The sequence below is a fragment of the Linderina pennispora genome, assembly GCF_002104995.1.
Source record: "Linderina pennispora strain ATCC 12442 chromosome Unknown DL89scaffold_41, whole genome shotgun sequence".
In the NCBI taxonomy this organism is placed as follows: domain Eukaryota; kingdom Fungi; phylum Kickxellomycota; class Kickxellomycetes; order Kickxellales; family Kickxellaceae; genus Linderina; species Linderina pennispora.
Window position 1 is genome coordinate 32,389 of NW_024468289.1, and position 13,794 is coordinate 46,182.

Here is a 13,794-nt window from a genome sequence, read left to right on the forward strand (position 1 = left end):
ATGATAATGAGCTAATGTATTAATGTGTACCTGCGCCAGATCATCAAGTTTAACAATGCAAATTCATATATATCTGATGACTTTATTCTATACTATTTTAAAACAAAAATTTGATACTCGATTATGATCATGTAAATTAGGTTAGTCGTTAATTTGTTATTTAATATAGGTTATAGTGTTGTACATTTCAAATTTATTAATACAAAGTTAAATTTTTAAAATCAATATATCTTTAATTGCATATATGTCTTTCTGATTTGGTTATTCTTTTATTTTTAATAGCAAATGAAGAATATTACACTCAGGTCAAGTAGTTATAATTTCTTATGATATATTTAGCATGATCATATTTAAGAAGAGTCAGACGTTTGTAGAACATGTTTCTAATTATTAGATAATATATATTATTTGTTATACTATATATTCAAGACATGAACTATTTATAATGTGTCATTATATAACAATAGTTATTATGATGTTACTAATATTTGTAGCTAATAGAGATAATGATGCATCTGTCATTAACATAATTGGTTCGTTGGATAAAAGTATTTCTCTGTATTGACGGAGTAACCCTCTAACCTTCATTATTTACTTGAATCCGAAAATATTAAATTGTAAACTTAAAAGATATTATACATTACATCGGTGTATTTCAAATTAATAGATAATGTGTTCGCAGATCACCATATATCATATTTAGTTCAAATATTATTTTAATATCGTTTTATTTATATACTGTTAGATATTTGTGAAATAAGTAATCCTGTTATTATTGTAAATATTTCGGTAATCTTAGATATATAATATTAGGTATATGATAATTAAAAAATTAGAAACATGTATTTTACATAAAATATGTCTATATCGAAAAAAATAGAAAGTCAGTAAATCTATTTCTGAACAGACATAATAATATCTACCATGTTTTTGAATAAGTATTGTGATCTACCAGAATATATTATTTCTTGTTGTTCGTAGTGATAGATACTAATTAGATAAAATAAAACATGTTTATATCAAATACTTTCCGAAACGGATATAGTAGCATAACCTTTATATTAATATGGTTGAATCAGAGACTTTCAATATGAAAAATATCCAGATGATCTATAAATAAAATATTTTTGTTTCATAATTAAAATATAAACTCATTATACTCTTTCTCTATAAATCATAACAAGCATTCAAAACATCAAATTCAACAAATAATTTACAATACGAATATATCACTAATATAGTTAATAAATTATTACAACGATTAGGAATAATGAAGATTAAATATATTTGAAGTTTATAATCCATATTGTAACATACCTGATAATGTTTAAACATATTATACATAAACATTAATTGAATATTTTATAGAGGGATTACCATATTTATTTATCTATACTAATTCATATCTTAAGAATAAATATTATATTAAATAGTATTTTCAACTATAACCTTTAAGTAGAGTAATTATTGAATATCTTCGACATATACACAAGGAACACTAGAAAATATTTATTTATAGCGTTAAGTCTCTCCTTATATGTAACATTCTCGGTACTAAACTTGTTATTAAAATTTAATTCAAACAAGTAAGGTATATATTATAGGAATTTCATGAAGATGTTCATCTATTATAAATTCTTCTGATAAGTTTATATTTTTTGATACAGTATTTATTGAGTATATATACAGATTAGAATTTATTCTTTTATATAATGTTGTACTATGACTTTAAAGATTTCTTCCTTCCTCTTATTTTGTACAGGTTATCCACTCTATCTTTGCATTTGGATGTTTCTAGTTCAGAAATAAATTCACAATAGTCAAAGTTCGTATATATCATTATTTTATAGTTCTAACTCTTGATGAAAGAAAGGCTGCGTCGATGTACATAACGTAGACAATATAAATTTTCAAGAAGGGACAATAGAGAAGTATCTTTATGACTTTAGAATGGATATCTCACATTAACAATCCTCTGATATTGAAAATTGTATGCTGCACGCAATAAATTTATGAAGAGAAATACCATATATCTGTAGGTATGTTATGTATGGCCATTTCATGAGAGCCCAAGGAGTATGACAAAATGCTTCCTCAAGATTTGGTTAACAAGATCGCAAATTAGTCTCTAGTTCGCGATAAGTGTCTCGAGAGCAATGTGTTAAGAACTTTATTCAGAAGCTACTATGATATGTGTTATGAACATCTATATTCGGAACTGAAGATAATATAGAGAAGAATGGAATAACTACAAACATCATTGGATAAACGTATATGAATTTTGTTGGAACAGAAGAATGCATGGATCAGAGACAGTGAAAAAGAGAGAGTTTCATATTCGTACCAACTTTTTAAAAATTCAGATGTTGTTTTAGTTTTACGATAGAGGCATTCAAAAATATTCATTGCACTTTGAATTGGTCAAGTGCTCCTGTGAAGCATACAGTTCGATGTCATAAATTGATCTAAAAAATAAAACCCGTTGTAATTGTGTGTAGGTCGACATGAAGAGTAGACTACCCATCGTCAACTTGATAGTCGGGGTGATTGCGCTCAACGTTCAGTTGTTTATGCTTCATCCTTGGCATAATAGGTTGGATGAGAGGATGGCGAAATTGGAACACCAGATGCAAAAGAAGTAAGTTGTAGAGAAATATTTTAAAAGAACATTTTAATTACTGATAATAGGGTGATTTGTGATGAAATAAATGCTAGTTGCAGTTGTGTAAATCACATAATGATAAGAGAATGACTTATATATGAATGTTTTTTATTTATCGACAGGTCTCGGTAGTTGTTTAGGTGTAATCATATTCTAAACGTAATACGATAGACGATCTTGAATATGGAGAAGACATTATGATGGTATCTTCTTTCTACTAATTTCTGTTAAGTTGTGCTCACGTATGTCAGTAATATAATTTGCAGAAGACGTGATCAGAGACAAATAGAAAAATATTTCCAGGGGAGGAAGGGATGGTGGATAATATTCTATCTTTTCTTGTGGCAATTGAGAATGCCTTAAGGTACTAATCTGTCAAAACCTTTGTCGTTATCAAACTTACGTGCCTAGGAACTGTACACATTTCATATGCAATTAGCGCGCAAGATAGTACGCTCCTACGGATAGGACCTTTAAAGATCTTAGTGTGATTAATATATAATAGCAATATGCATGTCATCACTCTGGATGTACTTTTAGTTGGAGTTGCACAAGGGTTATAAGAATAAGTTCCTTTACATCGTTAGTAGTGCTTGTGTTGTGGATAATTAGGATATTATAATGAAATCATATTGACATATAATAATACTAAGGCATAATGAAGAAGGATCTGAAATCTAAACATAAGTGTGGTTCTCGTCAAGGAGTTGCAAGATATGATTTCTTCTTTACTGATGGGACTGATTGTGTTATGATGTGTGACTTTGCTTACAACGAGTGCATTTTCATGCTTCGAATATAAGGTATAGTAGACCCTTTTAAAAGAATTTCTAGCATGATAGGAAAAAGATCTCACTCCCATCGCTAGTGCTCTCAATAAAAATATCATAACCTCCACGAGATGCTGCCTCGAGTATAATATTGTTTGTGCTTAGTTTGTATGAATATACATAACTAGGAACTGAGTTTGTGTGTACTAGAAATAATGTATTATTATCCATCTGTTCAGACACGTTAACAGTGAGTTCCTTGTAGCATATATAGTATTTATTGTCAAGCACAATTAGCTATCGAATATATCTTTTCATCATAGACTTCAATGTAAAGAATACATTGCTACTTCTATATTTTCTCATACTAGAGTATTATTATCGAGGATGATTACAAAGGAATGGTAATCTGGCATCAGCATGTAAAACTTGTTCTTTTCATAGTCACGGATTAGATCATGGCTATCGATAAAGTTGTATGCTGCCCAATGAACTTTCATGATGTGTTGTTGTATGTTTGTATTTGTGTACATGTTTCAAATTTAAAAGGTTATTATTATTTATCTTACTTCAATTGAATAATATTTGTTTATTTTAAAATTCAGCCTCACATGATGAAGAAGTAAAACTATACATTGATAGTGTGTCCTCTTTATATTCTTCTTCAGCTTTAAGTCTTTCTTTGTATGCGGCTACATAATTGTAACATTCTTCTGCACTGAAGTTATTATTGAAGTTTAATTCAAATATGTAAGATATATCTTCTTCTTTAATGTTGTATTTTTTATTTGTATAATAATCGACCATTTGTATATTATCGTTATCCCACAAAATGTAGATACCACCGCATAGAATAGGATTGTCAAGAAGAGATTCATCTATGGAACTCACTACCATAAACCCTTCTGGTATATTTATATCTTTAGAAACATTATTTCTTGAGTATATGTATAGATTAGATTCTATTCTTTTGTATTCTGGGTAATTCTCTACTATAGCTTTAAAAACTTCTTTTCTCCCTCTTATTTTATACAACGCATCCACTCTATCTTTGAGATCACATCTGAATATTCCTAGATCTGAAATAAATTCACAATAATATCGGTTAATTTTGATGTAAAAGAATAGTTTATTTTGTCTCTTTAATTTTTCTTCTGATGTATAAAATACAATATTCTTATCTATTAAGTTCTGATAAAAAGAAAATCTGCCTAGATTAAGACCTACTTCTGCCAGTATACAGCAAATATTTTTGTTATATATGTCCATTGTGTTGTTACCATTTTAAAAGTATAATTCAATTTGATAGATAATATATTAGTTGTTCATATTAATAATAATTTTTGGTATAACATTTATTCAGACAGTGCTAAAAATCTATAAAACTTGATAATTATCTAATATTAAATTTAGTAAAAATATGTCGTCAGTATTTATAATTAAGTTGATACTTTTATAACGATATTTAGAAAACTAATTGTAATATATAATAGAAGTAAGGAAGTTATTAGTTCTAATAACGAGCAATTTGATGTATAATAAAAATATGTGTAATTATATATAAATAAAACTTTATTACATCGGCATATATCTTGTAGTCAAGGAATTAATGATCTTTTGTTTTTGTCTTAGAAAATAAAAAATGGTTTTAATTAAATATATAGTTTGTGAGATAACTTTGGTATAATTTAAGAACAGACTTTACCAATATAGTAAGTGATAAAATGGATGATGTGAATTTGATAAAAACAACGATTAAAAAAGAACAAGATCTCTCTGAACTACTAAAGGTTCTAGGTGATGATCAAGTTAAAGCTCATATTCAACAGATGCTCGAGTGTAGATCGGAAAGTTCTTCAAGAGAACTAAAAGAGTTGCTAAATGCAAGAGAAAAAGAAGGTTTAATAACTATTGAAGATACCCTTGAGAAAAAAGATAAAAATAATAAATTAGAAATAAGTACAATAGTAGAAGGTCTTGTTGACTTTCTAGACAGAGTTGGAATAAACACAATAAAATTGAGGAAAACACTCACAAGAGGACTCATACTAACGGTGGAGAATACTAGTGAATCATATACTAAATTTGGATTCTATCTCACAGGAGTAAACAAATTTGGCTACTCTTGCTCTGCATTCAAACTTATATGGGACAAAACATCAACAATAACAAGATGTTCCATAGTTTCTCGTAATGGTAACACTGTCAACGCTGACTATTATGCTGCTAAATTCACCGTCATAGGAAAGAAAATATTGGAATATATGATAGACGAAAAATAAAACGTAAATTATTTTAAAAAATTAAATAACTTATTACTTATTTGTATCGATAGAATTTCTGCATAGTAATCATCAAGTAGAAAATACTTAATATATCATTCAAATATATCTAACGCAAAAATCGAATATTAACTGAGATAACTTTCACAAAAGACATGGACTATAATGTACATTATATATTAAAAGATAAATTCAAAGATATGAGTAAGTATTATTTATGATGAGCATAATGTCATTAGCAATTCGGTTTATCACACTCTTAGTAATTTTTATGGTTGATAAACAACTCTCATATTGTTTTGATGATAATATAAACAATCTCAAAATTAATGTTAAGTATTATTGCGCATATATTGAAGTTTATACATTCTTTATTAATAATGAAGATATATGCGATAAAGAAAAATAAGTTCCACAATTTGTTATATGATAATTATATATTTGAATATTACTATCTCATATGTTTAGTTAAAATAAAAAATTCTCTTTAATTATATTTTTGATTGACTAATACCATTCAATCTTGACATGAGACAAATAAATATTGTGGTTATATAGACAGTAATTGTTGTTATTCTAAGTTTTATTTTGTATACAAAGAATATGTGGTATGATTAAATGTAAGTTCTTGCAGCAGATAAACTTGTTGATGTAAATATTTTAAAAGATGTATTACATATATTATTAATTCACTATTATGATTAATACCATAATTTGTGTTTCTTCAATTCAAACTGGTAATATTACTTTCAAGACTAAACAAAACATAACTGTTATAGATATTTCGTATTAGGTATTTCGTAGAATGTCTGTTAGTTATAAATTATTTACATCTTTATTATTAAAAATATTTCAATCAAATCCCACGCTATTGTATCTACGCAAGTTTTTTACAGCTAGATCAAAAGATATCTCAAATGGGCCGCATATAATTACAGCATATTTGGCATTGTACTGACTAACCTTAACCTTGCAACCTTCTGGTTCTCCTGGCATAAGACTTGCATCTACTATCCAATAATCATCATCTCCGTTGGCAATAACAAACAGATCAGTACCTGTAGACATATGTCCAAGTTTTCTAATAACATTAAGTCCTCCCTCGACTTGATCAGAACCATCTTCCATAACAAGGACCCATTGAGTTTCTTCTATAACATCTTTAACAGAGTCATCTTCTAGACTTCTCTTGTATGTGACTACAAGTACATCACTCCCTTTATTTGGAATCCCCCCTACAGACACGCACTTGGATGTGTCTCTTATTAACTTATAATTATCTTCGTCTATATTAACTATTTCAAAGAGCCACCACGGATTTGGGCAATTGAATTCCTGCAACGTGTTTTTATCGAAGAATCTAATTTTACGGTTATAGGCAAACTCTACTCCAAAGAAAGGAATAGTATTATCACATGGAATCATATTAGCGAGTTCGGTGATACTTTTCTTGTTAGATATATCGATTAACTGGACATAATCATTATCACTCCAGTAGTCGGTTACATCAGAAAACATAGTTATATTTTTCATAGTCTCTAATATTGTTCCTTACAAGTCCAGTTTTACTTCGTTTAAATTTTTATCGCTTTTAAAATCAAAATCTACGTCTGATTGTAATTAAGTAACTTTAGTTCGTTAAGACATCAAATGTAGATCATAGTATCATTTCTTTCCAAATTTCTTAGTGCAGCTTTAAAAGATATTTCATCTCCTTCGCATATTATAATTCCTTGTTCAGCATCATGATGTGTGATTTGTACTTTCTCACCAGTATTGTCATTCACTAACCAACAATCAACCTTATTATTAGCAATGATAAAGACGTCTGTTTGCTGAGAGAATTCTTTCATGACTTTAAAAGCTTCGCAACCTTTAGCAACTTGATCATCCTTGTCATCTGTTGTAATTACCCAGTTTGTATATTCCATGACAGATAGGACATCTTTATCATTTCAAACTCATTTTATGCGTAACAACAGGAACATCATAGCCACTATTGGCTTTACCACCAATAACATTACACTTGCACATATCTCTTATCATCTCATAGTTATTCTTATTAGCATTGAATATTTCCACCATCTTTCTCTATACCAATGTCGTTAATTTCACTTCAACGTTTCTTTATCTACAATTTATCACAACCATCAATGAATTCTACATAGAAGAATGGGATAGTGGTCATCCTTAGGTATTAATTTAACTAACTTGGTAAGATCTGTTTCGTCTAATGAATATACTATGTTAAAATAATAATCATCCCAAAATTCAGGGGAATATGTAATCGCTGTTGGTTTTCCCATGTTTATTATCTTAATTTATTTAATATAAAACAATTATCATGATCAGATAACATATATATTCATGTATTTAAAACTCAATATAATTCACATATGTATTTCAAACTTATAACAACTAAATTTATTATAATAGCACGTTTAGTCATAATTTGAATAATATGATTATTATAAATTTAAATCATATAGTGAGAAAATGTAAGATTTCTATAGTATTAAAACGTAAATCAATAACTCTATCTATTGTCGAATAATACAATAGATAATAATTATTATATTTCAAAATGAGTGGAAATTATCAATTGTTTGTATTTATAGCGTATTATTATATAAGTAATAATTTGTATGTATCATAACGTTGTACGTTCAATATATTGATAATAGCGTAAATAATTTTAAGCACATTATCAGCGCAATATATTATTAAAATAGTTTAATAATAAAGATATGTCGTGTGATGAGTTATACAACGATGCTTATAGGAGGAACTTTAGACTCGCATGATATAGTCAAAGAGTATTTATCCTCCCGCATAAATATATTTTGAAAGTTAATGATGATTTAAAATATATTATTACAAATTTAACAATATATTAGACTTTAGAATAAAACCATTAAATTAACTAACAATTAGATAGACATACTTAGATGCATGCTAATATTAATGAAAATATGACACTACGCCTCAACATTTTAAAATAACAAAGCAATAAAATCGTTCAAATTTCTATTTTCTTTATTCCGAGATTTTGTATGGCTTTCAATAAATCTTCTCTTATTTCCATACTTTGGTTAGTAGAGTTATTCATTATAGGAGAAAACATTCTTAGTGGTGTTATTTCACTAGCAAGCCAAGCAAACCATGTATTCGTGCTTTCCAAGCAGAATGTGCTGAATATTGGGCTTTCATCAGCTGTACATGCTATTCCTGCAACTGAGTACATTCCACTACCTATTTTAGATAGTTTGAAGGATTCTTTATAATTATTAGTTCCTCTGAGTTCTACTTCATCCCAATTGTTTTTATTGGACCACCATTTTACTTGCCATCCTCCCTGATCTATTTCAATATCTTGATTCCAGTCGGTCACAGTTTTTCTGATTATCCTCTTACTGTCTTGTACCACATATACACCCGCTTTTCTAAATAGTGCATTTTTTCCGGTCATAAGCAATGCCATTCTTACATGACCATGGCATATCGCGAATAAAGCAAACAAGATTAGAAACTTCATTTTAAAAAAAGTTATTTTTATATACTATCTTCTATAGTAATAAGCACATTATCTTGCCCTAGGTGAGGATTGCATAAAATTCTTCTTAGATACGTACTGTTGATTACTTTATGGAATGGCGGATTCTTACCAAACAGATGACACTCTTCTTCAGATTTTATAGCGACCCAGAACCATTTGGTTAAGAAATAGTTGAATTTGTTAAAGAGAATATTTCCCTCAGTATTCACGTTGTCTAAGTTGGGGAGCTTGAATGTATTTTTACTTAATGGAAAAATATGCTCGGATCTATCGTCTACCAGAATCATTATACCATCTCCGGCAAAACAAATTTCTTCATCATCAAACTCCATCCATTCTACGTCTTCCTCGACTTTCTTAATCGCCTGTGTTATATATTTCTTTCTTATTTCACGAAATTCTTCTTTGTACTTTATATATTCCCAATAATCTGCGAGTTTTTCTCTGGAATTTTCTACGAAATTGACAAAACCAGTGACATTAACGCCCCCTGTTATAGTTTTTTCGGCGAAATTACTTAGGTCTATATAAGAAAGACTATTTTTTTCATCAATCAAACAATAGAACGAACTAAAGTTTTGACATTCTTTCATAATTTCTGAAGTAGTTGGTTTTCTATCCATATTTATAACATTTGGGAACATCTCAGATTTTTTTATAGATTCTCTTACTGAGAATATAACTAGATCTTTAAATACTTTCATAGGATATGTGTTATATATTTATCTAAAATAATATTTTAACAGTTTTTAAATGTATTGTCTCATGATAATTAACTGTAAATAATTGAAATATTTTATTGTTTGAATTAGAAACATTGAGTTACCTTAGATGCTTAATAACCCGTTTAAATTTTTAGTCACTGACTGTATCATATAGTTGTATCATAATGTATATAATTATTCTACTTAATAAAGGGATATTGATATAAAAAATTAAAATAATATGTTAGTAAATCAATCGACAATATTTTTTATATATGAAAGAGTTAACTTATTGTTAGTTTTATAATTATATAAAAAAATTACTCTTTTAAATATATAAATTAATTCCTCCAGAAATTAAGATAATTTTGCAATATATAATGTTTATGTTAGAGTTTCTTCTTGAAAGTAAATATCGTGATTCTATATAATAATTAATTTAACACAAAAACATATAAAGATTACAGTATTTGGGAGTTTTGATTTTAAATTTATATGTTATTAATCTTAGACATATGTTCTAAATATTGACAATCGGAAATTATAAAACTAATTGTGTGAATAAATACTGTTATAATAATGTATTAGTGTGTACCTGCGCCAGATCATCAAGTTTAACAAATTCAAATTCATATATGCTATAAAATGTAAGAATTGTAATATGCGTGGTTATGTTCGAATATAATCTCTGAATATCTTTTATATATCCGATGACTTTATTCTATAATATTTTAAAACAAAAATTTGATACTCGATTATGATCATGTAAATTAGGTTAGTTTGTTAATTTAATATAGTGTTGTACCTTTTCAAATTCATTAATGCAAACTTAATTTTTTAAAATCAATGTATGATTAACATATCTTTAATTGCATATATGTCTTTCTGAATTTGGTTTATTCTTGTATTTATTTTATCTTTAATAGCAAATAAAAAATATTAGACTCAGATCAAGTAGTTATAATTTCTTATGATATATTTAGCATGATCATATTTAAGAAGAGTCAGACGTTTGTAGAATATGTTTCTAATTATTAGATAATGCATATTATTTGTTATACTATATATTCAAGACATGAACTATTTATAATGTGTCATTATATAGTTATTATGTTGTTACCATTTTAAAAGTATAATTCAATTTGATAGATAATATATTAGTTGTTCATATCTTCTACCGTAACATTCATTCAAGTAGTACATAAAATATATAACACACAAAATAAATCTAACTCTTGATATTTATCTAGTATTAGATTTAGTAAATTTATATTGTCAATAATTCATAACTAAAATGTAAATACTTAAAAAACTAATTGTGATCTGTTCTTGTGTACAAATAGAAGTGAAATATGTATTAGTTCTATCGCACAAAAATCTGATATATGATAATAACTGTGTAATTAATAACTATTCTTATATACAAATATTTCATTTTAATTATAAAAAATTATATCATTATCAATATCTACCTTACAATCGATATATTAGTAGTCTATACTCTAGGAAATAGAAATAGTTTGTGATATCGCTTTACCAAAATGCCACGTAATAAAACATATGATATAAATTATTGTTTTAGAAAATATCTACTTCAAGTATTAATCAACTTATAATAAGTAATAATTTCAAACAGATGAATGCAATTGGGTAGCTGTTATATTTTAAAATAGAGGGGGTATTTGTTGAGATAGGTGTTAACAAACACATCTGTAGTGTATGGGCACGTGAGACTAGCCACGAGGGAACAAAGCACACCCTTAGGACGCACAGATAAAAGGCTGTATGCGACAGATTTATTCTTTTACTCAAAATACAAATACGTCACATCGATTATGAGGTACCTCATAATAAATACTGCCGATGTTTATAGTTTTGAAATAAGTTATTTTCTCGTATTCGATTTCAAAATATGCGCCAATTGTGACACCCTAGAGCGACATGAAAGATTGGGTAAAGTTGATAATCAGCAAATGTTTTAGATTGGATATATTTTGAACAAGATAAGATTTACTTCATTGCTAAGTCATCTATATATTTATTATACCTCTTCAAGGTACTGTATATGTTTATATAAATACTTTTATAAACAACTGTTTGTACAAAAAGAGTTGACAGCATACAGAAAGAAATCTTGGTATTGAGTTATTGTGACTTAAGAAATGTGCTTGTTTCAAATATAATAAGATATGATGACTATTACAAGTTGGGAGTATGCGGTGTTTACTCTAATTTGTATGAGTATTATTGCTATATTTATGAGTTTGGTATCTCGAATAAAATTGTGTAATATATTCTAAATATAAACTCTTAGAAAAAAATTTAAGTTTTTACGATAATACTAGTTGATAATTTTTTAAAAGGTAATCCGGAGATAGCTCAATTTCTTATATAACTTCTTGCAATTGTTAGTAAGAGATTACTGATTAGAATATGGTCGGTTAAAAATATTTATATATAAAATAAATAGTTGACCTAATTATCGGTAGGTATAGCAAACCCCTAAATCATTATTGATGTTTTAAAACATTGTATTCGTTATTAACATCATGATTAAAAAATTTGTGAAGAGTAATATTATCTGGAGAAGCAAAAAAGACGCTTCAACAGTGAGAAACATGACTGATACTTTTATCAAATGATTATATATCAATCTGATTCTTTGTGTGGTCCAATTAACACCATATTTCTCCATTAAGATTGTACTGTTGTATATTTCCTGATGTCTGGAAAACGGAATTAACTTTTAATAGAATATCGATTCCTTTTCTTGAAACTCCAATAAGACCTTCCTTTTCATCAACTATAACAGATGTCCAGCTGCTTGACGAGTTAACAAATACAGGACTTCCTGATGTACTATGCTGGGATAGCACCACTACACCATCATCCATTAGAGTAATATCACTAAAGCTAATATACCCCGAACCAGATGACCCTCCACCTACTGCTCCTTTTATTTTCAAACAACCTTGAGCGCTAGAAAGAAGAAGTAGAAACACTGAAAAAATCGCAGAATTCATTTATAATTGACGTATATATTTCAGAAGTTTGATAACATGAGATTTTTATACATCATTTTTATAGCGGGTGTCTGCGCCGCTTCTGAGATTGGAGTAGGTGTTAGCCCTTATGCTATTCCTCCTGGAGAGAGGAATTATGGAAATAGTGTTTCTATTCTGATGGACAACTCAACTCTTTGGACTGGATCTCAGTTGTTTGGAAACCATGACCACAGCAATATAGCTATGGCTCTCTCTCAAGGAGCATGGACTAACAAGGGATGGCTTTATGCTGATATGATTCCTGGAGGAAAGGCTGGATGTGGACCATGGACCATGAAAGATTTTTCTTTTTCGGAACCAACTTTTCCTTCAAGTTATTCTTCTAAAGACATGGATCTAGTGAAGGTTGCAAATCAGGCTTGTCTCCAGAGAATGTCTAATTGGATTGAGGGTATATGTGGAAGAAAAAGCGGACTTTTTACTACTGGGGGATGCTCATGCGGATTCGTATTTGGTGAAAAAATAGATGCTATATCTACAGCAAGAAGTATGATTAGTGATATAATAGATGAAGATATGAAAAAATTTGATAGAGAAAGAAAAGACTTTGTGCCGCCAGCTAAGTGTGATACAGAGATTGTTATCAGCGTTGATTGTTCTCCTAAATCTAGTATAGATCTAACGATGAGAACTATTATGAATTACATTGGTGGTGAGAAACCGTCATCTTCCTCTAGTAAGGTGAGACAAATACCTGTGTCCAACTGATTACAGTGACTTTTTAAAATGATATTCTAAAAATATCATTATGTCAG

The 13,794-nt window shown here is 28.3% G+C and overlaps 7 protein-coding genes across 7 annotated transcripts; 2 read left to right on the forward strand and 5 right to left on the reverse strand.

Annotated features, from left to right (window-relative positions):
• Positions 1-4,026: 4,026 nt before the first annotated feature.
• DL89DRAFT_287351 (uncharacterized protein) lies at positions 4,027-4,701 on the reverse strand (the record flags this gene model as incomplete). Its single annotated transcript, XM_040889907.1, has 1 exon — positions 4,027-4,701. One exon carries the CDS (start codon positions 4,699-4,701, stop codon positions 4,027-4,029), a length of 675 nt encoding a protein of 224 aa, XP_040739513.1.
• Positions 4,702-5,134: 433 nt separating this feature from the next.
• On the forward strand, positions 5,135-5,734 carry DL89DRAFT_271271 (uncharacterized protein). Its single transcript, XM_040888902.1, has one exon. The coding sequence runs from the start codon at positions 5,157-5,159 to the stop codon at positions 5,712-5,714; it is 558 nt and encodes a 185-aa protein (XP_040739514.1). The 5' UTR covers positions 5,135-5,156; the 3' UTR covers positions 5,715-5,734.
• A 667-nt stretch (positions 5,735-6,401) lies between these two features.
• Positions 6,402-7,277, reverse strand: DL89DRAFT_314213 (uncharacterized protein). The gene has a single exon (XM_040891022.1). The coding sequence runs from the start codon at positions 7,245-7,247 to the stop codon at positions 6,567-6,569; it is 681 nt and encodes a 226-aa protein (XP_040739515.1). The 5' UTR covers positions 7,248-7,277; the 3' UTR covers positions 6,402-6,566.
• Positions 7,278-7,303: 26 nt separating this feature from the next.
• Positions 7,304-7,754, reverse strand: DL89DRAFT_130998 (uncharacterized protein). The gene has a single exon (XM_040883322.1). The coding sequence runs from the start codon at positions 7,643-7,645 to the stop codon at positions 7,361-7,363; it is 285 nt and encodes a 94-aa protein (XP_040739516.1). The 5' UTR covers positions 7,646-7,754; the 3' UTR covers positions 7,304-7,360.
• A 951-nt stretch (positions 7,755-8,705) lies between these two features.
• On the reverse strand, positions 8,706-9,218 carry DL89DRAFT_271272 (uncharacterized protein). Its single transcript, XM_040888903.1, has one exon. The coding sequence runs from the start codon at positions 9,193-9,195 to the stop codon at positions 8,734-8,736; it is 462 nt and encodes a 153-aa protein (XP_040739517.1). The 5' UTR covers positions 9,196-9,218; the 3' UTR covers positions 8,706-8,733.
• Positions 9,219-9,248: 30 nt separating this feature from the next.
• Positions 9,249-9,984, reverse strand: DL89DRAFT_271273 (uncharacterized protein; the record flags this gene model as incomplete). The annotated part of the gene is made up of 1 exon (XM_040888904.1): positions 9,249-9,984. A coding segment is annotated over one exon (540 nt), but the record flags the coding sequence as incomplete, so codon positions are not given.
• Positions 9,985-12,643: 2,659 nt separating this feature from the next.
• On the forward strand, positions 12,644-13,766 carry DL89DRAFT_271275 (uncharacterized protein). Its single transcript, XM_040888905.1, has one exon. The coding sequence runs from the start codon at positions 13,034-13,036 to the stop codon at positions 13,745-13,747; it is 714 nt and encodes a 237-aa protein (XP_040739519.1). The 5' UTR covers positions 12,644-13,033; the 3' UTR covers positions 13,748-13,766.
• The last annotated feature ends 28 nt before the right edge of the window (positions 13,767-13,794 follow it).